The sequence below is a fragment of the Hippocampus bargibanti genome, linkage group LG15 (assembly GCF_051943395.1).
Source record: "Hippocampus bargibanti isolate YZ-2025 linkage group LG15, ASM5194339v1, whole genome shotgun sequence".
NCBI lineage: Eukaryota > Metazoa > Chordata > Actinopteri > Syngnathiformes > Syngnathidae > Hippocampus > Hippocampus bargibanti.
This window is the reverse complement of record NC_142748.1, coordinates 4,300,106-4,324,068: the sequence shown is the minus strand read 5'-3', so window position 1 is coordinate 4,324,068 and position 23,963 is coordinate 4,300,106. Positions and strand designations below refer to the sequence as shown.

Below are 23,963 nucleotides of genomic sequence, written 5' to 3'. Positions count from 1 at the left end.
AATGTATTCGGGAATTGAAAATATGACGTAAATATGACATTCTTTGTTAAAACTAACTTAAAACTATGGTGAAATTGTAGGCACTGAATACATCTCGTGGGTTTCTACCATTAATTTGCTCAATCTGCTTCAACAAAGACACCTCAGACCACCTAAACAACTTAAATGCATCAGTGTTGGTGAATTGTTTGTTGTTGAAAGCATGTTATAGTCAAGTCGTCATTTCGACAGTGCTCTCTTGGGTTTCATTACACAGAAGACGTAAATTCCAGCCATGACCGTCCCAATGAGATGCTATTGGCAACGTTGGGCCTTTGTCTATTGTTTGTTGACCTACGTGGGACTATAATTTGCGAAAAGCGACACAGGTATACGTGCACCACAGTTTCCATAGGCATGGCACAGCGATGGCTTATCATGATCACGAGTACACTCGGCGCTGATAAATAACCAATCGAAATACCAAAAAATCTGGCAGAGAATTTGCCTGTGAAGTGCCCCAAGGAGCCAAAGAACTTGCATTAGTCGAATTAGAGGGTATTTGAGAACAGCGACAGCTTAAGCCAAGACTATTGGACATACTGCTGAGGATTAAATCCAGCCTGTGCCACCCCCCCGGCAGTCCCTTTCTTTTTTTTCCAGGCCATTTCTGCAAGAGATCAGCCTCGAACTGGCTGTATACTATTGCGCTAAGTGCCACAGATGGAGGGAGCGGTGCTGAGCCAAGTCCGCCGGTCCACTGGCAGCAGAGGCTGGCACTCAAAAAAAAACTGCATTGGTTAAAAAAATGAGCCAAAAGGAGATGATTGGCATGGCAAATTAGAGCCACTTGTCAAAGTGCATGGCAGAGCGTCATTATTTACCATTCGTCGCATCAAAACAGAAACCAGACATGCGCCATAGCATTGCTTTCTCAAATGAGTCTCTGCATTTTGTTTAATCAACTCAATTAAATTCTGCAGAGAGACAGAACCAAAATGTCATCAGGATTGAATAGGGGAGAAAAAAGATGACCCAGAAACTTCTCTCGAGTCATCCAACACTGTTAATCCTTTGTGCGTTGTGCAACAGCCTTCCAAGGAATGCCGCGTTCCGCCATGACGCATGGCAAAATGACAATTTGCACCTTATATGTATTTGTATATTTTTTTGGTTCTAAAATTTAAAAACAATGTTGTGCGGTCGAATATACGAACCCTTTCAGGGACAGCGGTTACTACAGTGGACAGTTGATAAGGTTAGCAATTTGGGGTGAATAGACAACGGTGTCAACCAAACTTTTCTTTAAAAAGTGTCGCTCGGTGCTTTGGATGGAGAACAGTGGCTGTGTCATCAATTGGATTTGGTCTTTGTGCAGTTTTTGAAACTCTGGATCTCAATCTTTCCGACTCCATCCACTTTATAATCCGCTTACCCTCACGAGGCTGGAGCCTATCCGGACTAAACCGGAATACGCGGAGAAAACCCACACAGGCACGGGGTTTACATGCAAACTCCACCACAGGTAGGCCGGAGCCGGAATCGAACCCTGCACCTATGCACTGTGAGGCGGATGTGAGAACCCACCATGCTGCCCTCTTTCCGAGTCATAATCTTTCACCCTTTTGTGCACTCTGTAACCTGATAACATTGGGTTTTAAAAGGGTTATTAAGTGGACATTTTTAATGAACTACTCTGCAATCCATGTTCCATCTGGCACACAGGTTCTCGTTAAAAATAGTCAACAATAAGCTCGTACAATGTTTTTTTTTTTTTTCAATTTTGAAATCCAGGCCGCCCAAAACGCAAGGAAAATTTTTCATTAAGATGGCAACCACTTGTCACGTTGCAAATCTGACTCGGGTCACTCAACAAAGGACGATAAAAGCCCTATAGTCCCAAGGGGTAGGTTGATAACAAACGGCAGGAAGAAAAAGATCAGGTGGGAGAAAATAGAGCTGTGTCCCTTGCAGAGCTTTTCAGAGTTTTTTTTTTTTGTTCGAATCCGCGGATCGGATTGCAGCACTGAGCCCCACCAGCCGCATTTCTTGGAGCGCCCGTCGCCATATTCTGCCAGGATTGTGTCAATAGTCAGTGGCAGCGTCCCAGTCCACTGCCTGATTTTCACCGCACGCCCGCGCAGGCACATAAACAGCCCAGTGCACAAATGTCCAACAAAACAGACTCGCACATGACTTCATTTGTGCATGTTGACGTTAAAAACAAGTGGCATGTTTTTGCAAAGACAGACACAATGTACTTTTTTTTTTTGTTCCTTGGAGTTAGACGCAAGGCGACGATTTAATATTACACCGTCGGAATGGATGATTCATCTAAAATTCAATTGCGAAGGCATCCTCATTGTATTAGTGTTGTTTGTGCGAGTTTATAAAAGTATTGGTTTCTATGTTTATATCCCATTTCTATTTCACGCGTCTGATTCCTACGTATTCTTGCCTCCTTCGAGATCCATTCACATCAACGTGATGTCATTTTTCGTTATGTCCTCGATTCATCTCAGTTTTTACACAATTAAAATTTCTGGTTATGGTAGTGACTATAAACTGGAGTCGCATCCGTATCCCCTCATCCAACATTTCAGGCTTAATCCGGTGTATAAATTCCAGCTCCTGTGCCAAGCCTCAAGATGATACAAAGTCCAAGGAGAAACCAGGTCTAGGTTGAGTCCAACGTTTACGTGTCTCTGGATTTAATCAAATGATTTTGGCCTCAGGAAAACACACACCAAAAACATTTCAGGTTTACTTTGACACCAGATGGGAGCAGATAGAGGAAGAATACATTCACATGATAAATTCCAAAAACAGACATATTTCTATAAATGTCTTATAGGTACTTATATTTCCTTTTTCAGATACAATTTCACCGTGTTATATATTTAAGGTGCACGGTTTCAGATTTGTTTCTTTGAATTACAAATGTTCCTGCATTAGATGAGTTATGATCTTTGTGTGTGTACTTTCACAGAGACGAGGGTTTTTGTCATTGTCGTTTGAATTCCAGAACCCACAGAATATTGAGTTTTAGGACTACATCAACATTCAATGCGGCGTGAGAAACTTGAGACTCTCTTCTTTCATCAGAAAAAAAAGAGTTAATTCCTAAATGATATAGTTCTGGAGTTATATGAGCTTGAAATGAGGGCAGCTATCCAAAATACAATGCAATACAAACATATGGGTTTATTTAGCGCTTTTAAGATGGAACAAAGCGCTAACATGGACAAAAGGGAAATGCTGCCCCTTGCGGAAGGGAAAAAACATTGTAAGAGCTTGCTTTATCATCACCCTAACAAGAAAAAACTCAAACAAATTCAGGAATGGCAGTGAATGAGTTAAAAAGCAGACTTCATCCACATTGTAACAGTATGTTGATGCTACCTGCTGTAATCATCTGCTATCCAGTCTTAAATGAGACTGACCGGTCGGTGACCATTCCAACCCTAAACCTGAACAGATTTTGAACATTATTCGCAGAAGAATCCAAATCACAAGAAATAAAATGGTTCAGATCCCCGATTTATTATCTCACAGCATCCACGTGATACAACATAAAATCCTCCCTTACTCCAAAACATCCAAAATGGGATGCTCTGTTGCAATCCAGTTTTGCAAGGATACACACTAAATGCCAACATCTGCCGGTCCAATCATGCACATCCATATGCACGCACGCACACGCAACAAACCAATTTGGAAACCTCTATTAAGAAGCAAGCACATCCATGGAATCACCAGAATTCCAACCAGGAAATGGCCCACCGATGCCCGACCGCTTTCTGATCCGCTGGTGGGAACACTAGTCAGCTGACATTTCCACAGAGAAACCTAAACTTCCCGTTCCAGTGCGGGGTTGCCAAACACATACACAACCAAGTCCATGTAAACTGGCCGCACGTGCAAAAGACAACTGTGGAAAAAAAAAGAAAAAAAAGGAAGCTTCTGCTCAATTCGGATCCAAGTCACACCTGCTGACCACAAGTACTTTCCCTTATGACGGATTTTCCCCGGTTCATGCTTATCACTGGAATACTATTTAATGTATGCACAGGGGGATTAAAGGGGTAATCAATGTGAGCATCCGCCATGCATGTCGTTGAAATTGGCTGCAGAAGGAGAGCATTTCAAAGTCACTGCAACATCCCGAAGCCCATCTTCTACAAAACAAAATGGTGGATTCCATATGTGTGTATTCGTCTCCACCTGTTCTTGTCTGTCTGCTTATCAATCACTTCCCTCCAGTTACTTGCGTATTTTCCTCATTGTGTCTCCCTTTTTTTTACCGTATTTTCCGGTGTATAAGGCGCACCCAAAAGCCTTCATTTTCTTCAAAAGATGATCCTGCGCCTTCTGTGGAGGTGCGCCGTATATGTGAAGTAATACTGAGCCAAAACAGGCCTCACAACAAGTGTTAGCAGCCATTTTCTCCTGTAGAAATCGTGCGTAACCTCAGCCTGTACTGTGGTGCCTTATAATGTGGTGTGCCTTATATTTGGAAAACGTTTATATATTTATATCTTATTTGGAAATGTTTCTTTTTTTTTCATTCTTTTGACTTCAAAATGGCGCCGCGAGAGTGGTTGCCTTTTCAGCAGCTCCTGTATTCTGTTTGTCTACTTCTTTTTTTTTCCTTTCCTCTTCCTTTCATCACTTTGCTGCTGTGAAATGTAAATTTCTCCACTGTGAGACGAATAAAGGTAAATCCAATCCAATCCAAAACTATTTTCATTCATTGAAGGTGCGCCTCATAGTGTGGTGCGCCTTATATATGAAAGCAGTTTTAAAATACACCATTCATTTGGAGTGCACCTTATATTCCTATGCACCTTACACACCAGAAAATATGTTATTTCTTTACTGTATTTTTGACACCTTTATTCTGTCTGGCAAAAATTCCCCTCAAATTGAGTTGTTATTCAAACATCATCTCTAAATGACGATTCCAAAATAACAACAATATTAAATCGGCCGGAAAATGTGATTGTGTTTGCGGGGGCTGTATACCGCCAACTCGCAGGTGACCTCGTTTATAATTGAGGCGACTCAGAACAAGTTTGACTTGTTAGAGAAAAGGCAGTAAACCTATGGAAAAGCTGGTACACGCGGGTAAGTGTGTAGAGGAAGGATTTGTGTGTGTAGTATATTTAAATATGGGTTTCTATGTGTGTGTGTGTGTTAGGCTCACGTGTGTGTTAAAAGCATGTGTGAGTGTGTGCGTCGGCGTTCGGAACGCCTGCCAGTCTGGGGCTCTCCTGGCAGTCTCGGCTTCCCACTGCAGCATCAGATGTGACGAGGTGCGAGGGCGTACACACACACACACACACACACACACACACACACACACACACACACACACACGTGAACACAAAACAAGGGTTTTCCTCAACCTATTGCCAAAGTAGGGAGAGGAAAAGACCAGTGTGAGGTGCTGGGAAATAAGCAGCTGCCTTAAAAGAGTGAGGACTTTTTCCACTGGCGCCTTCCCACATCCAACGAGTGACAAGTGACCCCGACTTGGCGCGAGGTTTACCAATACGCAAACAAATGCATGAAAAATGAAAATCAAAATAAAATAGAAGCGCAGTAATATGCGGAATATGCTCGGGTTTGACATACGTTGGCATGCGAGACTGCACAATTCATTGGCTGGATGAACCCACGTATACATTATAAGGTCACAGCGTTTTATGTTCATCGTTAACGTAGTTAAGCGCACCCCTGAGGGAAAAAAAGAAAAAGAAACTTTCTTGCTATGTTCTTCTGGTTTGACTTGGATTTTTGCCTATGGAATCAGATTTAAGCTGTAAACTTACGCAACTTGTGCATTAGGTGTGAATGGAGTTTTCATATTACTAGTTCCATCACTCAACAAGGTCCCATAAAAATGGAGCTAGTTCACTATTTTCCTTTCCTCCACTGCCCGCTCTGAGATAATTAAAAAAAAAAAATCTCAGCCACATATTATTTTAGCTACATTGAGTTCAAATGACGACTCACCGCATCTTATTTTACAAGGAATAAAACAAAGACAAATCGTAATGCATGTTCACGACTAGCGAATGTCAGATATTTACCAAGTACGTGCATCTGTGTCGGCTCTCAGTTGTACAGGGGTGGTCCATCGATGAAAAAGTTTGTTCAGCTGTCATCTGTACTTATTTGAAGGTGTCAGACGTTTTGCTCATCATCCGAAGAGGTTCGTCAGAGAACTAAATTTGTGCTGGAAACTCTGGCCATATTCATCAACATTGCAGGGACAATGCCAGTGGGCCTGAAGATGCATTACATATGCACCTAAAAGCTAGTAACCACGAATTTGACGACAGTGGAGTTAAAATCTTCGCTGAAGAAATTAGATGGTTTAAATGGGGAGTAAAATATTTTTTTTTTTGTAAAACAGCAATGCCCTTCACTAAATTGCCATGGTGCATTAGGTTTAATTCCGACCGTGCTTACATCATTAAGATGGCAACCACTTGTCACGTAATTTCGACCGTGCTTACATCGTCGTTACCACATAGACTTAGTCATGCCAATGAGGTGATACCAGGGCTGATGGGGCAATCCGAGCCAGGCATAGTTCATTAGAGGTAGGGAGTCATCTACTGTTGTCCTAACTTTAGAACAGGGACCTATCAGAGCAGAGGTCTGGCACCGCCACCTATGTCCATGAGGTATACATATAGGGTCATAGTTACCAGCACAACTTTAGTTCGCGGACGAAGTTCTTCGGATGAGGAGCGAAACGTCCGACACCTTCAAAGAAGTACAGATGACGGCTGAAGAAACCTTTTCATCAAGTATTACGTGCAAAAAATGGATACAAAAGGCTCATCTTTCTTAAAAAAAAATCAGCCAAGGTGGCTCTTCCACCAATTCCAAGAAGCAGCCTGTGGCCAGGGTCTGCTAGATGTCAGCGTCATCTCTTCGCAGACCTCCATCCTGAGCAACAAGAGGAATAATACATCTTCGCGGGAATCCATATGCTGCGTTGTGTTCTTGCCATTTTCTTTGGCCTCAGATGAATAAGCGGATGAAACCAGAACATATGGAAGAGAAACGTTGTCAGTTCATTGGCCAAACTTTGTCTTTTCGCCTTTAAACACAGCGGCATGAGAATTTAATTGTCAAGTATTTATTCCCGCTATGGCTGACTTGACTATGTTTAAAGGACAACCGACGTCTCCGGACAAGTTGTGTCCATAATTTGTAAAATGCTTCAAATGACTTCTACTGAGCGTATTTTACAAAGATTCAACCGCATATAGCTATATTTTCCGTTTTAAGACTTGCGCTGAATATTCAGGAAGTCTTGTTTTTGAGTTGGTGACGAGTCCGTACGTGACGTCACTAAAGGACCGCCCCATGACCGTAAAAAAGACACATTGTAGCGGTCCTTCCATCACGTCTATGTATTTTGCTGTACTTGTTTGGTCTGGGGACCTTGTGTTGCACCCAAAAGCCGCCAGAAGGCCAGAAGAGGGCGTCCAAGCGCCATATAAGGAATTTATCAGCCTGTGGAAACGGAGGTGGCCACAGGAGCTCGCCATTTTGTACCTCTTTTTTTTGTGTGAGAGATTTCCCCCCAATGTTGCCTCAAAATGGCACAAATAAATTATTTAATCGATTGCAAACATGTATGCTTTCCTCTTCAGAACTATTTGAATCATATTCATAACTGGATGTGTAACAAGAAAACATATTCCCCGAATCTGAAGCCATTGTTTTGATTCACTAGCAATGCAAGACGTGCTAGAAATGCCCAATTCGCAGCTCAATGGACACTTTAAGTCATTTTTATTGGTGTATTGAATTTGACTAAAAATATCATCCTGCGTGTTTTGGGTATTTTAGATGCTATAAAACGTTTTTCTGATGTCAGTTAAAAAACAAAAAAGTGACGTCGGTTGTCCTTTAAATGTAAAATAAAGTTCAGCACCCACCATTTGGAATCGGAGTACATTAGCTTCATGGGAAAACTTGAGCTCCTTAGGGAGCATCCCCCATTTTGCATCCGCACAGACCTTTTCATTGTCGCTGCATTTTAAGAGGTCAGGAAATAAAGGGGCTCTGTATTGAAATAATAAAATCACAAATCCCTCGCGGGTACCGCAATGGCGTGCGTGGGGCAAGCCAGTGACTCGTGAGGTCCTCCAGAGTCGAGTTATTAGCGTGCGTGATGTAGGCTGCTGAAAACGGGGGAGGGGGGAGTGGTGGCTATGAGTCACGCCAGTTTCCTCCTCCGCCATTAATCTGTCAGGGAGATCTACACACTCATTCGGGTTCAGGTTAATGCTGTTAGTAATTAAAAGTGTGTGCAAGTCAAGCGGGAGCTCCAAATGCAATCTCATGTCCATTTGTCACCGCGGTGTCATTTGAATGAGCTCGTTTGCTTCTGTGACAAGGGATGAATTCACTGTTGGAGTCGTCAACAAAGAGATGATTACCATATCCGGGACACAAGATGCAAAATGTTCAAAATGAATTCATAGGCTAACGATGCAAAGAAAGTATGAAGTGACGAGCTTGTATTGACATATCAGTTTTGACTTGAACTAGTTAAAAATGGGGGAAATAAGCCCTAGATAAAATAAATTAAAAGCCACAACAGCACCTGAATATGCAATCTGCATCCACTAGATGGAGCTACGCTAATGGAAATCCAACTCAATCCAATCCAATACAGATTGCATTCTATCAAGCTTTCACAACCATTGCAGCTGCAACAAATCGCTTTGCAGGATTTTTTTAAACGCGACATCCAATCAATCAGAACAATGTTTCATATAGATGCCGCATCAGATGATAAAACACACTCTGCTTTTTAACTCATTAACTACCAGACATGTGCAAAACTGTCTCCACTCCAGTGCCAGGGTTTTTGTCATTGTCACTTGCATTCCAGGACCCACAGAATATTGAGATTTTGGACTACGTAAACATTAAATGCAGTTATAGAAACCTTAGACTCTCTTATTGCATCAGAAAAAAATAGTTACAGTAAAGTCTCGTTATATCGATATCGGATATATCGATAGTCCCGGTTATATCGATACTATTTCTATGCACGCACGGAGAAAATTACATGCAAACAGAGTCGGATATATCGATAGTCCCGGTTATATCAATATTTTTTCGGACTCCCTTGAATATCGATATAACGAGACTTTACTGTAATTCCTAAATTATATTGGTCTGGAGTTATATGATCTTGAAATGAGGATGGCTGTCCACAATACAATGCAATACATACATATTGGTTTATATAGCGATTTAACAACAGCCAAAGCTGCAAAACGCTAACATGGAAAAAAGGAAAATGTTGCCAGAGGCCATGGCCAGCGCTTTATCGGCATCCAAACATGAAAAAACAAAACCCAAACAAATTCGGGAATGGCGCTCTACATCATATTTTCAATTACCGAAGAAATTCTTGAATGGCAGTGAATGAGTTAAATGCCCCTTATAGTACCGAAATTATGTTTATTGAGGATAAAAGTAAATAATAATCTTAAAAGCATGACACTTCACTGAACGCTGCACCTGTCAAACTTCGCAAATTAAGATCAGGACAGCACAATTAGTTTTGATTGAAACACTGATAACGGATTAGTCACCTGCTCTTCAGTGCATCACATGTCCTCTTAACTGTCATTGTGGCAAAGCAATAAATACATAGATATATCACTGCCAGGAGAATCACAGTTCAAGTTTAAAAAAATGAAGCAGGTAAAATAGGTTGAAAAGATGTTTGTGTATATGTGTGTGTGCGCCTGCAGTTGCCTCTAGCGACTCAGATGCAGCTGAGCGGACAGGAAGTGTGGTGTTAAGTGCAATCTCTACTGCAGCAGTTTGCCGGTAAAAAAAGGTGCCACAGTGTGATAAAAAAAGGGTTAAATGGAACCAGATTGAGCGCAACGCATGCGTAGACACACACGGGGGGACCAACATCAATATGCCCACATGGATTGTGCACAAGATAGTGAACTTGGAATTCAATTTGAAAGAAATGAGTGCTTTTGTTTTCATATTCCCGCTATACCGTTGCCACACCTGTCAATGGCTTTTCCATCGGCGCATCATTAAACTATTCATGGAAGCTTCGACAAGTGAGGAAACCGCTAAATAGATTGTCTCCATCAATTTGCGTTGTTCTTTTTTTTATTCCTCTCTTCATCTGCCGCTCTGACGTCAACGCAATCGAACACTCGCTATCCGCAAACTTAATAACATATGTAGAGTCGCGTAACCGCAACCAGTTGTGTAACCCCGGTGGGATCACATTCTCTTTCTATTTTTGCCCCGTATTATATTGGCCACAGTCACTCTATTACACAATAAAAGCCTTATTTCCGTACAGTCTCGCTAATTTAGCTTTTTTAAGGCTCTGAAACAATAAGGATGAGGTACAGCATTTGCCTTTTGTAGACAGCCATTTCAAACTCAGATAATTCTAGACCCATATAACTTTGGAATTAACTTTTTTTTCTGATGAAAGAAGAGAATCTAAGGTTTCTTACATTGAATTGAATGTCTATTTAGTCCTAAAACTCAATATTTGATGGGTCCTGGAATTTTTTGGTGAGAATGAGTGGGCACAGTTTTGCTCTTCTCGCAGTGAATGAGTTAAAAAAAAAATCATTCCAAGAATAACATCATCTTCTTTCTAAGGAACATGTCATATTCTTTTGCTTCATTTTCTCATCATGCCATTGCTTCATTAACAAAAACAACTAAAATACCAGTCACGACAATACTTTGGTCCACACACTATCAGTATAAGGGATAAAAGCAGCCATTCTAAAAAAAAAATCCCCATATTAACGCGTGCGCTTCTTCAACCTGCTATGCAAGGGGAAGTGATCACTTCAAAGACGACAAGTAAGAGGAGGACGAACCAAGTTTCCCGGATGCTCACCGGGTGATAGCTTTTCCCCTTTTCATCCCAAGAATAGAGAAGATAGCTGCTCTGTACCAAGAGGGCAGTTGGGCCTTGGAGGTGGGGTGGGTTATTGTTAGTTTAGCCAAAGCATACGGAGATCAGAGGGCGATGAGTCTGCGGTCAGTCAAAAAGAGGAAACCGCCATGGTGAGATATGACCTCAAACACCACCGGGATTCATGTTACCTCGATTGAAATTAAAATGTCATGCTTAGCAGATGGGCTTCATTCAAATTGACCAGATGTAATCAGCAATATAAACTCCACCAAGGGAGATTGAAGGTCTGCACTGTGAGGTCGACGTGCTAACCACTGGACCACCAAGCCACTTATAGTAAAATATACACATAGGAAATAAACAGATGTACCCTACAGAGAGTTCTTTAGGCAAACTCGACCAGTCAGACAGAATCATTGCCTGTTGCGTTGACAGTGTCGAGTTGTCCTAAACGGACCCCCGGTCGGAGTAGGGGATTGAACTCACGACCTTCGGACTGATGTGTTGCATACGGTGCCATTGCGGTTCATATGTTTGGCTCGGTAACTACATCTGGGTTGTGAGCAAAACGACAGGCTTGGGTGGCAAGGTGAGGGGTTCAAGCAGGCAAGCCCTTATGTTGCCCTCAGGAGAATTCGAACAGTTGCTCTACCAGCTTGCTGGATAGTTCCCCAGGTGCGGTAACGTTCCAGACATATCAACCTCCGTCGACACGTCAGAGCAGGTAGGCTTTGGGTGAAAGGGGGATATTAAATAATCTTGCAGATGGCCTGGAAGTGTATTATTGGAGATGCAGGGAGTGGTAGAGGTACTAGATAGCTTTGTACATATATGCGGCGCGACACGTGTAAACACCTTCAGCCATGTTCCTGGAATCATTGGGCGATTCGGTTCTTTCAGCAGTCAAACGCCACTTCTTTTCCAGGTGACCCAGCTGGGGCGTATCAAAACCAAGCTTGCATCCAGATGGTTTGCTACTTTGATGCTATTACTGTCCTTTCCTTCGCAAACAAGTCATCTGGAAGCTCTCTCCGCCACATCTGCAGATGACTCTCCCCATCCTTGGGTGCTCCTCCTTCCAGTTCCCCAGGGTGCTGTCCTCAGGAACTGGCTAGGAACCGCCACACGTAACCTCCACTGTTCCACCTCACGTCACTACGCCCCCCCCCCCTTGATAACAGATGCCCATTTGTACAATGTACTTCTTTTTAAAGAGCTCCTCGAGCAATATTCCAAATGGTTTGTCAGCTTCTGTAATACGGCTTGTGCTGCTCTGTGAACTGCTACCAGAACTCAGCTGAACTTTGAGGGAGATTTAACCATTTAACGGACAGTGGTGACTTCATGTTATAATGTACTATGTAATGAACTGTGTACCCTGGATTGTTTAGCAGTCAATCGCAAGACAAAAAACAGGACATGTAGACAAACACCTATGAACAATTTATAGTTTTTGATTTGGAAGCCTGAGCGAAAGCCAAAGTAAGCCTCTGAGCAATCAGGCAAGAGACAAGATTCAAACCATCAACCTCCAAAATCAGATGGGTTGCCAACCACTACGTTTGACCTTTCACATTTGACGCCAAAAGGAGTTTTTCTGACTTTTTCCTGATGATTCTTTTTCATGTCACATGAAACATCTGTCCATTGACACACACCCTGCGCACACACACTCACACACACACACATGCTCTGGGATAGTGTTGTTGTTGTGAGAGGAAGAGGGGTTAATTATTCACATTCTTAAATTGGAAACATCTTTCCACCCCCACATCCTCTCAATGACTATTTTAAACCTTTTTTTTTTGTTTTCTTCCCTATTACCAAACCTCTCCTCCCTACAAAATGATCAGTGCATGGAAATGTGTTTGTAAGTTCAAGAAAAATTCGCAAACAGTTGCACGTCCAAAGAGACGAAACAGTTCCATCCATTTCATTTTCTTTTCTTGTTTAGAGCACAAGTCAATTGTGAAAAGAAAGAATGGAGGGGGTGGAGTGCTCATGAGGATTTGAGCTGCTGGTATAATCATCATTGCAAACTAACTTTTTTAATGATGAAGCAAACGTATGGCAGCTTTTCATACATTTGTTGGATAGTCGACTGCTGTGTTTAAAAAAAGAAATAAATAACGGGGGAGGGGACTATAAGCTATTCATTTATTATGATAGAACTTTGCTTCCATCGTGTGGTTAAAATGTGTAATGTCACTTCAATATTGTGTCTTGTTTCCAAGGGCTGAAAATGACTGCAGAAATTTGGACAATACTCTAGTCGGAAAAACCACAAAGTCAAGAACAGTGTGGGTCAGGCAATTATGTGGTTATAAAAACGTCAACTGTATTCATAATCACTACAAATATGCTACAATTGGAAAGCATCAGCTTGAGACAAAATATGAATGGACGTTGCAGACCTTCATTTAGATTGACAAAATTGCTCAAAGGTGAATGCAATCTCACCCGGAAGTCGCTGCCACCTGCTTGTGGTTTGTTATGATATCATTGCGTGTTATCCATTTCTGTACAAGACTAGCAAACGAAAAGCTGGCCACACGCAGAGTGATCCAATGTGTCCATAATAAACAGCTTGTTGCCAGTTATGACTCATCGGATGACCTGCCTCGCATGCACTTTTCCTCCGTTGAATTATTCCAATATAACTCTGTCAGCGTGTTTTTTTTTAATGGACTTCATTATACAAATGGACCTAACAGCTCATCTTCTTATGTATTTGAAAGAAAATAGTAAGGAAGCATAGGGGGTCACTAATAAATATGTTTGTTTATATTTCGCAAATGCATTTTCAGGATATTTTGTGGCTTGTTACTGAAAATAGGGGCAAAGTGCCTCATTCACTGTAAATCCATAGTTGATGATTTACATAAGCGGTCTCAAACTATTCTGCTACGGAATTGGACCAAAATAGAATCATAAAAGAGCCAATTTTGGGAAGGAAATGCAGCCTATTATTTTCAGAGCACTCGTTAGCAACAGCATCCAACGGCCCAAGGCACACGTGTGCGCGTGCGTAATCGAGCGTGTGTCTTGGAGGGTGCTGAGTAACAGCATCGCGTGTGTCCTCAAACTAAGACTTTCACCTCCATCCTTCGTAAAAGCGATGTTCGCATAATATGATGGCTTTGTAAAAGCGGGTTATCAATTCACACTTTAATTTAGCTCGTCTGAAATCTACAACCGCGCACACGAGATAAGGAATGACGGAACAATGACAACGTTTAATCACAAGATGGTCGCGAGAACCGATCTATAACGTCACTGCAGCTCAGGCACGGAATAATAATGACGTAAAAGTCAAATATCACAATGCTCAGTGAGAAAGATTGACCTTCCAAGCAAAGACAGGTGGAATTGATTTGACAGGGATGTGTGAGAGGTCTGCTCATTCATATATTAGAAATGTCACAGTGACACTCTCACGGAGTGTAGAAATCCATAGTCCGGGTAGAAAAATAGAGGTCAACCCAGTCCAGTCCTTAAAAAAATGGCACATGGAGGAGGAAAAAAATACTTCTAATGTGTTGACATCCTTAGGATAACAAAATATGTTTCTATATATTTAATAATATTAAAGAAAAGGTTTATTCAGCCGTCATCTGTACTTCTTTGAAGGTGCCCGACGTTTCACTCCTCATCCGAAGAGCTTCGTCAGAAAACTAAAGTTGTGCTGGTAACCATGGCCCTATATAGATCCCTAATGGACAGAGATGGCAGTGCCAGACCTCTGTTGTGATAGGTCCCTGCTCCAGGGTTGAGGCACCACTCCTTGAAGCCAACCTGATTACTTCTATTGTTCTAGCCCTGGCTCTGATTTCACCTCATGAGCCAATCTATGACCTTTCCACTCTGATTAGCGCTATAGTTCTATGCCAGGCTGTGGATTCATCTTATTAGCCAATCTTATTACCTCGAATGTTCTATCCATGGGTCTGCTTTACATTATTAGCATTAGCATGACTAAGTCTACGTGGTATCGGCCTAAAACGTTTGTTGGAAGTACGGTCTAAATTAAACCGTCAACCACCATGGCCATTTAGTGAAGGGTTTTCCTGTTTTACAAAAATTATTCTTCTTTTACTCCTCTTTCAAACTATATATTTTATTTAGCTAAGATTTTAACCACACTGTCATCAAATGAGTTACTGCTAGCTTTTAAGTGCTGATGTACTGCAGATTAGGGCCCACTAGCATTGTCCCTGTGATGTGGCTTCAGGGAGTGGTCCATTGCTCCACCAACCTTCGAGCAGGGACCTATCAGAGCAGGGTTCCGGCACAGGGACCTATCAAAGCAGAGGTCTGCCATGACCACTTCTGTCCATTAGGGATATAGGGCCTGAGTTACCAGCACAACTTTAGTTGGCTGACGAAGCTCTTTGGATGCTGAGCGAAACATCCGACACCTTCAAGGAAGTACAGATGACGGCTGAAGAAACATTTTCGTCAATTGACCACTCCTGTAAGATTGAGATCCGACACAGACATGTTTAATAATAATAATAATAATAATAATAATAATAATAATAAAAATAAAAATAATCTCATCATACTTTTTGAAAGTCACCTTATCTCAAACGTGGTTACGATGTATTGCGGCTTGTCGTAATCCGCAGCTTTGTTAAAGCCTTTGTCAAATATCAGTTCTATCTTCACCTGCCCTTCCAAGCAAAGCCACTTTTAATCCGCCGTTCAACTTTAGAAAGCCACAGATTTTCTTTCTTTTCTCAGTGCCAATTAGACTTTTTTCTAATGGTTGCATTTTTGGGGTGAGTGATCTTCCCCTTAATTTGGTTTTTCCATCGTCCTTCTCGTACGATTGGAATGAAAGCTGTTTTGTTCTTTTTAGGAGCGCGTGCTTTCAAAGAGTGATACAGATTTGGATTGCGGGGGTTGGAGGGACTCAACCTTACAAACGGTTGGAAGAATCATTCTTCCGTCGAGTGGGTGTGTGGGCTACAAGTGGACGTGGGTTCAGACGGTGTATAAAGAGCTAATGCAAACAAAGAAATCCACTCAATTTTTAGTGCCCTTCTGCAATGCTGTGTGGGTTGTGCTGTAAATTCTTCCTCGGCATGGTACGCGTTTTATTTTCAGGCAGCTTCTAAAGGATGTGTTTTAATCCCCCCCCCCCCCCCCCCCCCCCCAAAAAAAAATACAGTGAATTAAACTTTTTCTCTTGCCCATTTTCAGCTTTGGAAAATGAATATTATTCACTCATTGTGTTTGTTAAATGAGCCAAAGTCTTGGTTTTAGTTAATGGTCAGAGTCATTACAGCTGCCATGGGAACAAATGCCCACCGAATAAAATAGTGCATTACGCATTAAAAGCAGAAAGTGGATCATCTTTTCACATCATGTCATTTAAGGAAAAAAATGTATCTATAATTGTACCTTTATAATAGGACTGATCCTTTTTTTCCTACTGGGAAAAAAAATCTAGAATGGAACAAAATCATGATCAACCTCCCCCCCCCAAAAAAAAAAAAATCTGGCTCCACAGCAACCTGTTGCCAGGTGATGTTACTGCCAGGTGGCTGCAACAATGTCAAACCTCAAGGCAGAGCCACTCGACAACCCCCCCCGCTCCCATTCGCAATGATGTCTTTGGATATTCTTTCATCGCAGCCACCAAACGGAAAGCATGCAAAGCAGTCTCCTTCACTTCTGTATCTCATTTCCACACTCACTCCGCCTAATAATTAAAATGCATTGCTTATTTTTTTTCCTACACATCCCTGCCGCCCGGGAGCCATTATAAGATAAGACATACACGTAAAAAAAATAATAATTTGAAGGGCTTAGATCCTCAGTTTCACGGGATGGAAGGTTTATTAGTCGTTCTTCGCGGAGGATAAAGACTGTATGCCATTGAATATTGTTTGTTGTCTCCTTGCAGGACGATTTTTTGAACAATGACAAACGAGCTTTCTTTATTGGCTGCATTGTGTCACCTATGCTGGTAAAGAAAGGTGAAGCAAATCATGAAGAAGTGAATCTTTAATCATGGACAATAAACAACCTTCCACTTTCCATCCGGTTACTGCGACTGCTGACAATGTCTGCGGTGATAAATCGCTCCCCCATTTTAGAACAACAGGTGGCATTTCCGACCAATTTGCGGCTGTCATTGATAACAGAGAATGTATGCAATTGCACGGTTAACCAGAATGTTCTATATTTTTTACTTCAGTCGCCAACACGATCATTTTCATCGTGCTTTTGTTTGCGTTTGCCAGTAGGATCACAGCGCTAACAACTTGATCTCCAAAATGTGTATTTCTATTGTGGAACTGTATTCATTAACCCTTTTATGCACCCTGTAACCTGATAAAATGTCCACAGAGGTTGAACAGATCGTACCAAGAAATAAAAGAGCAAACCGTTTTTCCACGAACAACGGTGCACTCTGACCAATGAATGCAACAAACAAACAAATAAATAATAAACAAACAATGTGGTCAAAGGGTCTTTTGAACAAGCTTCGAAAAATAAATAATTATGGTAATCCCATTCAGTCAAATGAATCGCTGTTTCCATCACAGGATCTGAACAATCGTTAACACTTGTTGGCAATTTAGCAGCCGCTATTTGGAATTGTAGTCAATGACATGCAACACACACACACACACACGCACTAATAGCACATAGTGTTAGCGCAAACATGTAATTCAGTGCCGACTATTTGAGATGTGTATCAAGCAGGCCTTCTCTGTACTATTTTTATCAATGCCATCGCCCAAAGGACTGGCGTGGACGATCATCAGCACCGGTCCTGATTTTTTTTTTTGTGTCATTTGTCCTGACTTGACATCAGCCCGCATTTGCAAGCATCACAAACCAATATGACACTTTTAAGAGAGGTGGAAGAAATGGAAAGTACGATCGGGCGAGCGGCATAGCAACATGCAAACTTGATCCTCTCCTCTTTTATCTAGAATGGCTTCATACAACAAAGAGGTTGGACAAAGTTCTTAAGATTGAATGACTGTATGTGTCATTTTTGTTGTCTGACATTATTTCTTTGTGTGTGTGTGTGTGTGTGTGTGTGTGTGTGCGTGCGCTCCTATACTTTTATTTTACTGCTGTGAAATGTAAAATTCTCCACTGAGAGTCAAATAAAGGCTCATCCAATCTAATCTAATCTAAATACAGCTGGTCATTTGGTGTTATTCGATTTTTTTTCTCCACATTTATCAACTGTCCTGCCTGAGTAAACAAAAAGTATAATAAATAATAATAACGGTCCTAGAAAACATCCTTCAACAGGGATCTGTCTTTCCCTCATCCCCTACTTTCACTGTAAGTTGTTTGAATATCCATAATAGAACAATCACACCCTTTACCCCGAGGAAAGAAAACACAACTCGAGCACGAGAATTTATTCGGCGCTTCACGAGGAGAGGTATATCAACTTCAATCTACGCCCACGCTTGGAGAGTAAAGAAAAAAAACCTGCACGATATATCCACTGTCTCCCAAGGGGAGGCCTGGAGACTGGCTAATGTGTCTCACTGTAATGGGGAGAGGCGTGAGAGACATGGACACATTGTATTTGGGAGGGAATGTCACACATAGTGGTCGGCAATGCCATCCTGCAGGGGGTTGTGGATGACGCACACAATGCGAGTTGGGAGGGTGCGATACAAGACTGAAAACAATATAGCTGCGGATTGTGTTCTTTTGTTCCCTATAATTGGGCGAGAAAGTACAATATTGTTAATGTGATAACTTGAATGGGCGGTAAAATGATGCAGTCGAATGGCATCGCCTCCCCCCCTCCCCTGAAAAATCAAAATCAATTGTCATTAGATAAGAGATGGCGGGATGAGTGTCTCATTTAGATTAGATTTGATTAGCCTTTATTTGCCTCACAGTGGAGAAATTTACATTTCACAGCAGCAAAATCAAAATAAAGGAGCTGCTGTGAAGGCAGCCACTCTCGCGGCGCCTACTTCAAGTCAAAAACAAACAAAAAAAATGAGATAATAATACATTCCATTTATAAGAGCCTTACAAAACTCTCCAGGTCACTTTACACTCACAGGATAAGTTTTTCTGTGGGTGAGCATCAGCCACACGCACCAGGGTTCACCCAACCCGGAAGTAACTCAAATTTCTATCTATTTGAGCTAGCTAGCTAGATAGGTTCATGTTGTGTCCTTTGTGACCATGAAAATGTGATTTTTCATTTCAATAAAACATTCAAACATGTATTCGAAGTGCCAAGATTGTTTACATCCCAGCAAATCAATGCCAATTGTATGTTAGGAGGTACTGTAAAAAAATGTTTTAACCCTATCGGGGATAGTGATTACTGTAGTGGACATTTTATCATGTTATCAGATTGCAGCGTACGAATGAAAGGGTTATATTCCATCTTGATACCTTTTTATGATTTCATGGCACTCATGTTCAAGTTGCATAATACATGAGTACCACTGAATGAGAGTGCGCGGCTGCAAACGTCACCCAAAACTCGTCCTTCTGGAGACCTCTTAGCTCTGTGAGCCTATCGTATCGCTGCAAAATGTTCAATCGCTTCCGATGAGCCCCTCCCCCCTCTCATTAGTGAGTATAAAAAACCGGGACAACGGCAACACAGATGCACGCACGCACGCCGCGGCTGGTGCGATGAGGCATGCGATGAAGACTTCACGTGATTGATGGATAGTGAGAAAAGCAGGTGAGCGGATTCCGTTTGGTCTGTCGTTGCGTGATCTTGGAGTGCGGCTAAAAATAACCCGGCTGCATTAGTTCATTTTTGTGGTCTCGTAAACTCCAGTTCACTTCAATGCAAATGTTTCCTAATGTTTTCAATTTAAGTCTTCAGTCTTTCTTTCAAAATTGCAGGCACTCGCTGGCAAGTATCGAATGCAAGAACAAGAGTGACACGGACAGTCGTGGAAGCAGCTGGTGTAGTGAGGCGAGCTCCAGCAGCAATCAGCCACAACCGCACGTTCACAGAATCCCCCCCGCCGCACTCCGTAAACGGACAGCTTTCCTGCGTCACTCCCCAAGGGCAACGGCTCGGAGATGGGTTGTTTCTCAGGGTGCCAGCCCCCCGCCCCGGTCCTTCATCCAGACTTGGAGTGTAGCCGCGGCAGCGACGCAAACACCCTACCGCAGGACTCGGAAACCCAGAACGTAAACAGCTCGGGAACTATGGGGGGACGAGAAGTCAAACCTCCGGAGTCCCACCCGACACTCGAACGGCTGGCTCAAGCAACGGGGGGTACAGAAAAGTCCTGGTACCGCTGCGTATTCCCTTTCGGGGTGATTTCATTGGTGATCGGGATGGCGGGGACGGGGGTGACATTCACGTTCAACAATCTGCTCCAGACCAAAGTGGTTTCTGTGGCGTTGCTTTGCATCGGTGTCGTGATGCTGCTGGTGGCTGCCGTCTGTTGGCGGGCCCACAGATTGAGGAGGAGGAAAAAGAAGGAGGGGGGGTTCTTTACCACAGATCTGGGGACTTTGTGATGGAAGGAGGTATGCGGGGTGGGGGTGAGGTATATCCCAGATGGAACACTTTGAGCTAGACTGTCACTGACAAGGACAGATGAATGACAATAAATAATGGACCGAGTGTCCGATTAGAAGTTTGGTGTAATACTGTGACCGCACGGCATCATCGCAACTAGACAAAGCGTTTCAAAGACGGATCGCCACCAACTTGACCGCTTACAGGTCGTGATATTAAAGACCCTCCAATCTAATGATAGCTTCACCCTAAAGATGCCTCCTCATATCAGGGAACTGAAGTCAAGATATGCAAGAGTTCTAAATACAACCTGATCCTTAACCTGAAACTTGATATTGCAATGTTTACGTCTAGGACAACCATTTTGTAGCAAGGAAAATATGAGGGGAAGACAGGGTGATGGGAAATCTGTGGGTTTTTTTCAATTGGCATCTGTCAGGAAGCCAGTGAAAATCATTTGGAGAACCAAATTCCGCCTGCCTGGAGAACTACTAAAAGCTCCAGGCTCTGAAAGGTCAACACGTTCCCCTACTGTCTCCCCCACAGCCCCAGCTTTGTTGTGATAACCACCACACCATCCAGCTGTGTGGAATCAATAGAAATAGCTGTGATGTGAACGATGAAGCCTTGGCGGGAATGCACTGTTTTTTTTTTTCCTGCAGATGAAATTGCTTTGCCGAGCTGCTGTATGTCCTCTCGTTGGTGACCCTTTTATTGTTTGGCAAGCAACTCCCATTGCAGACATGCCTCAGTGATAACAAACAAAACCACCACCAACAACAAAAAAGAAAGCGCAACCGTTCTTTTGATCCTCACTAAATCAAAGGGTGCTACTCCCATTGATATGATCGGTCGGTGGCAAGTAAACAAGGCGAATCAAATTCTCCCTCTATACATTAAAAGATTCCCACGTATTGGTTTCGGCAACATGAGAAAGGAACACAATTCGTGCAGACAAAAGCTTAGCGTTTGTGAGAATCCTTTAGAAAGTGCTGCCCCTTTCTTGAGAAACCAATTATAATGTCTCAAGCCAAGACGTTGTTGTGGAGCTGACATGTAGCATGTACTGTAGGTCAGTCAGTGTACAGTAAAGCACAATGTCGTGGTGATGTAATCATGGCTGGTGGTGTGGTTAGAAGAGCCGGTAGCATTGACTTTGCTGTAGCAATGTTTTTGATCATTAATTGCTTCGATTAATTGTTAACCGGGTTATAATTTTTCTTCTCTTTGTGCTTTATAGAAAAGCCCAAATAGGCAATCAAATATTGCCGTGTGCTAAAATATCCTAGGTATTAAAAAAACATTTGAATGTATATTGAACAGTAAGTGTCTTATTTGTACAGATTGTAAAGCTGTAACTTCTATTTTGTATCGTGAAAAAAAAAAAGATTGTGTGTTTGTATATTGGAAGCGGACTGCTTTTATTTATTTATTATTTTTCATAGTCACAGTGACGACTGTAGAAAACATTTTTAAAGCTATTGTCACTTTGAGCAACTGGAACAGGTCTAATAAAACTCCTTGTTGGCTTTATTGGCATGAAACAGCTTGCACCTGAGTCCCTTCTCTTGTCTCTTTCTTATTTTATAGATTTTTTTTTTTACTTTTCATTGAGGCCACAGGTGTTTTTTTCTTGACACTGCAGTAAATGCAGACAAGCAATCAAGAAAGGCAATTTTGTGTGATGCACCGATGGAAAATATTACCTATAACAAAAGCTGTTGCCATTAGCAACTCTCGCAGAATGGCAAATTGCAACATACCATCTTTCTGATAGCCTCCTGTTCATGAGATTTTTTTTTTTTTTTGTTAAAGTGTTCCGAGACCATCTCAACATAACTTTTCTCCAGGCGCATCTTTGCAAAGATGGGAGATAATTAGCAACCAGCGGGATAGCAGATGGGCAGCTGGTGACGGTTGGTAAGCTTGATTATCTGAATAGTCAGTCACCAGGCGGATACAAAAAAAAAATATGTTTTTAGCAACGAGCCTCGAGCAAGAAGAAAAAAAGTGTGTCCACGCACCAAGTGTTCATCTGCCTCAATTCAGCGAGTGTTGAAAAAGAACGACGAGCCTCAAAAGTTATTGAACTTGCAGGAGGACTATGGACCACGATAGTCTTGACAGTAAGACTTATCTTGGGCGTGGAAGGACTAATATTAATGCCGCACCGATGAGCTGATGTGCACTGTTGTTTTTATTTTATTTTTCTTGTTTTTTGGTGCGAAGCCTACTGACCATTATGACTGTATGCTGCAGAACATATAAAATGTATTATTATTATTATTATTATTATTATTACCATACTTTTAAGATGTTTTAATATGAGGAACAGAAGACTTGAGATACAAGTGTTTTGTGTCCCAAACGTGGTCACAGACCAAATTCAACTCCTGTCTCAAAGCCCCACTGTAATTTGATCGCCTGTCATCAATTTCAGCTCCATCGGGCAAGTCAAAATCCTGTAAGAATTCAGTGCACACTTCATGCTCACTACCCCAACACTTGACAGGAAAGAAGAGAACGTAACGTTTTGCCCCCACAAAGGCCAAAATGTCCCAGGGGGACACGGCAAGATGAGCAAAAAGCATCGAGAAAGTCGGCTAAGAAAATTAAATGAATTCGTGAGTGTTCCAATTAAGTCGTTAAGTCTGATACTAAGTAATGATTTTACTAGACACGTCCGTGCAGGCACCTTTTGTAAGCACAGATGTCAAGCGGAAGGATTCCTACAAGCATGCCACCCAACCCGTCTGTGCCCACGCTTTCTTCTTCCCACTCTTTTTTTCCCTTTATCTTCACATTCACCCATTTATAAGGGATTATGTCATCCTTACTCCTTCTTTGCTACCCCCCAGTCCCTCAACCCCACCCACGCCACTGGAACAGTCTAAAAATAAACCGAGGCTGACTGGAAAGAACAACGAAAAGAAATTGGGTAGCTATACAGAATAAGCTGAATTGGTTGCAGCAAATATTGATGCACGAAGGTACATCTTTTTTTTCTACAAAACTGCTCTGAGTCACTTTAAAGGCTTCACTCAGAAGCGTTAATTAAAATTTTCAAATTCCACACTCCCTTCCCCTTGTTTGTTCACCAGCCTGTTCTGTGTTTTCTTGGGAAAGAAGATTACAAAAACTAATCTAATTAGCATCTTCCGCTAATTAGCACGCATTGAATAATTTTTGCCTCACTTGATTTTTGAAGGTTTGAAGTTTTAAGGTTTTAGCGGGCGGCAAGGTTGTCGCTTTTCGATCTTTCACCTTTTCATCTTCCTCCGCTCAATTCGGAGAAGTTCAAGTTTTTAGAAGTTCGCTTTTACATGGTCGAAAAGATGAAAAACAAACAGAGCATATGAGGCAGGGAGCACGTTTGGGTTGGTTTTGTTTTGGTGCCATCGCATCAATGGCGTGCTCATTTCCGGTGCCGGCATTATGAGGTGATGGTATCAATTATTTAGTTATGTACGTGCGAAAAAAAAAAATATGAAGTTGTTGATGTGCACTATCACGTAGACACCACAGTGG

General features: G+C 42.0%; 1 protein-coding gene across 1 annotated transcript; it reads left to right on the top strand.

Moving 5' to 3' along the window:
- The first annotated feature begins 19,531 nt into the window (after positions 1 to 19,531).
- On the top strand, positions 19,532 to 21,986 carry LOC148887163 (uncharacterized). The gene is made up of 2 exons (XM_089015467.1): positions 19,532 to 19,637; positions 19,805 to 21,986. The coding sequence occupies exon 2, from the start codon at positions 19,988 to 19,990 to the stop codon at positions 20,432 to 20,434; it is 447 nt and encodes a 148-aa protein (XP_088871593.1). The 5' UTR covers positions 19,532 to 19,637; positions 19,805 to 19,987; the 3' UTR covers positions 20,435 to 21,986.
- The last annotated feature ends 1,977 nt before the right edge of the window (positions 21,987 to 23,963 follow it).

What these genes read in the sequence shown, in the direction of transcription:
- LOC148887163 (XM_089015467.1), top strand. Translation starts at nt 19,988, where the DNA reads ATGGGTTGTTTCTCAGGGTGCCAGCCCCCCGCCCCGGTCCTTCATCCA.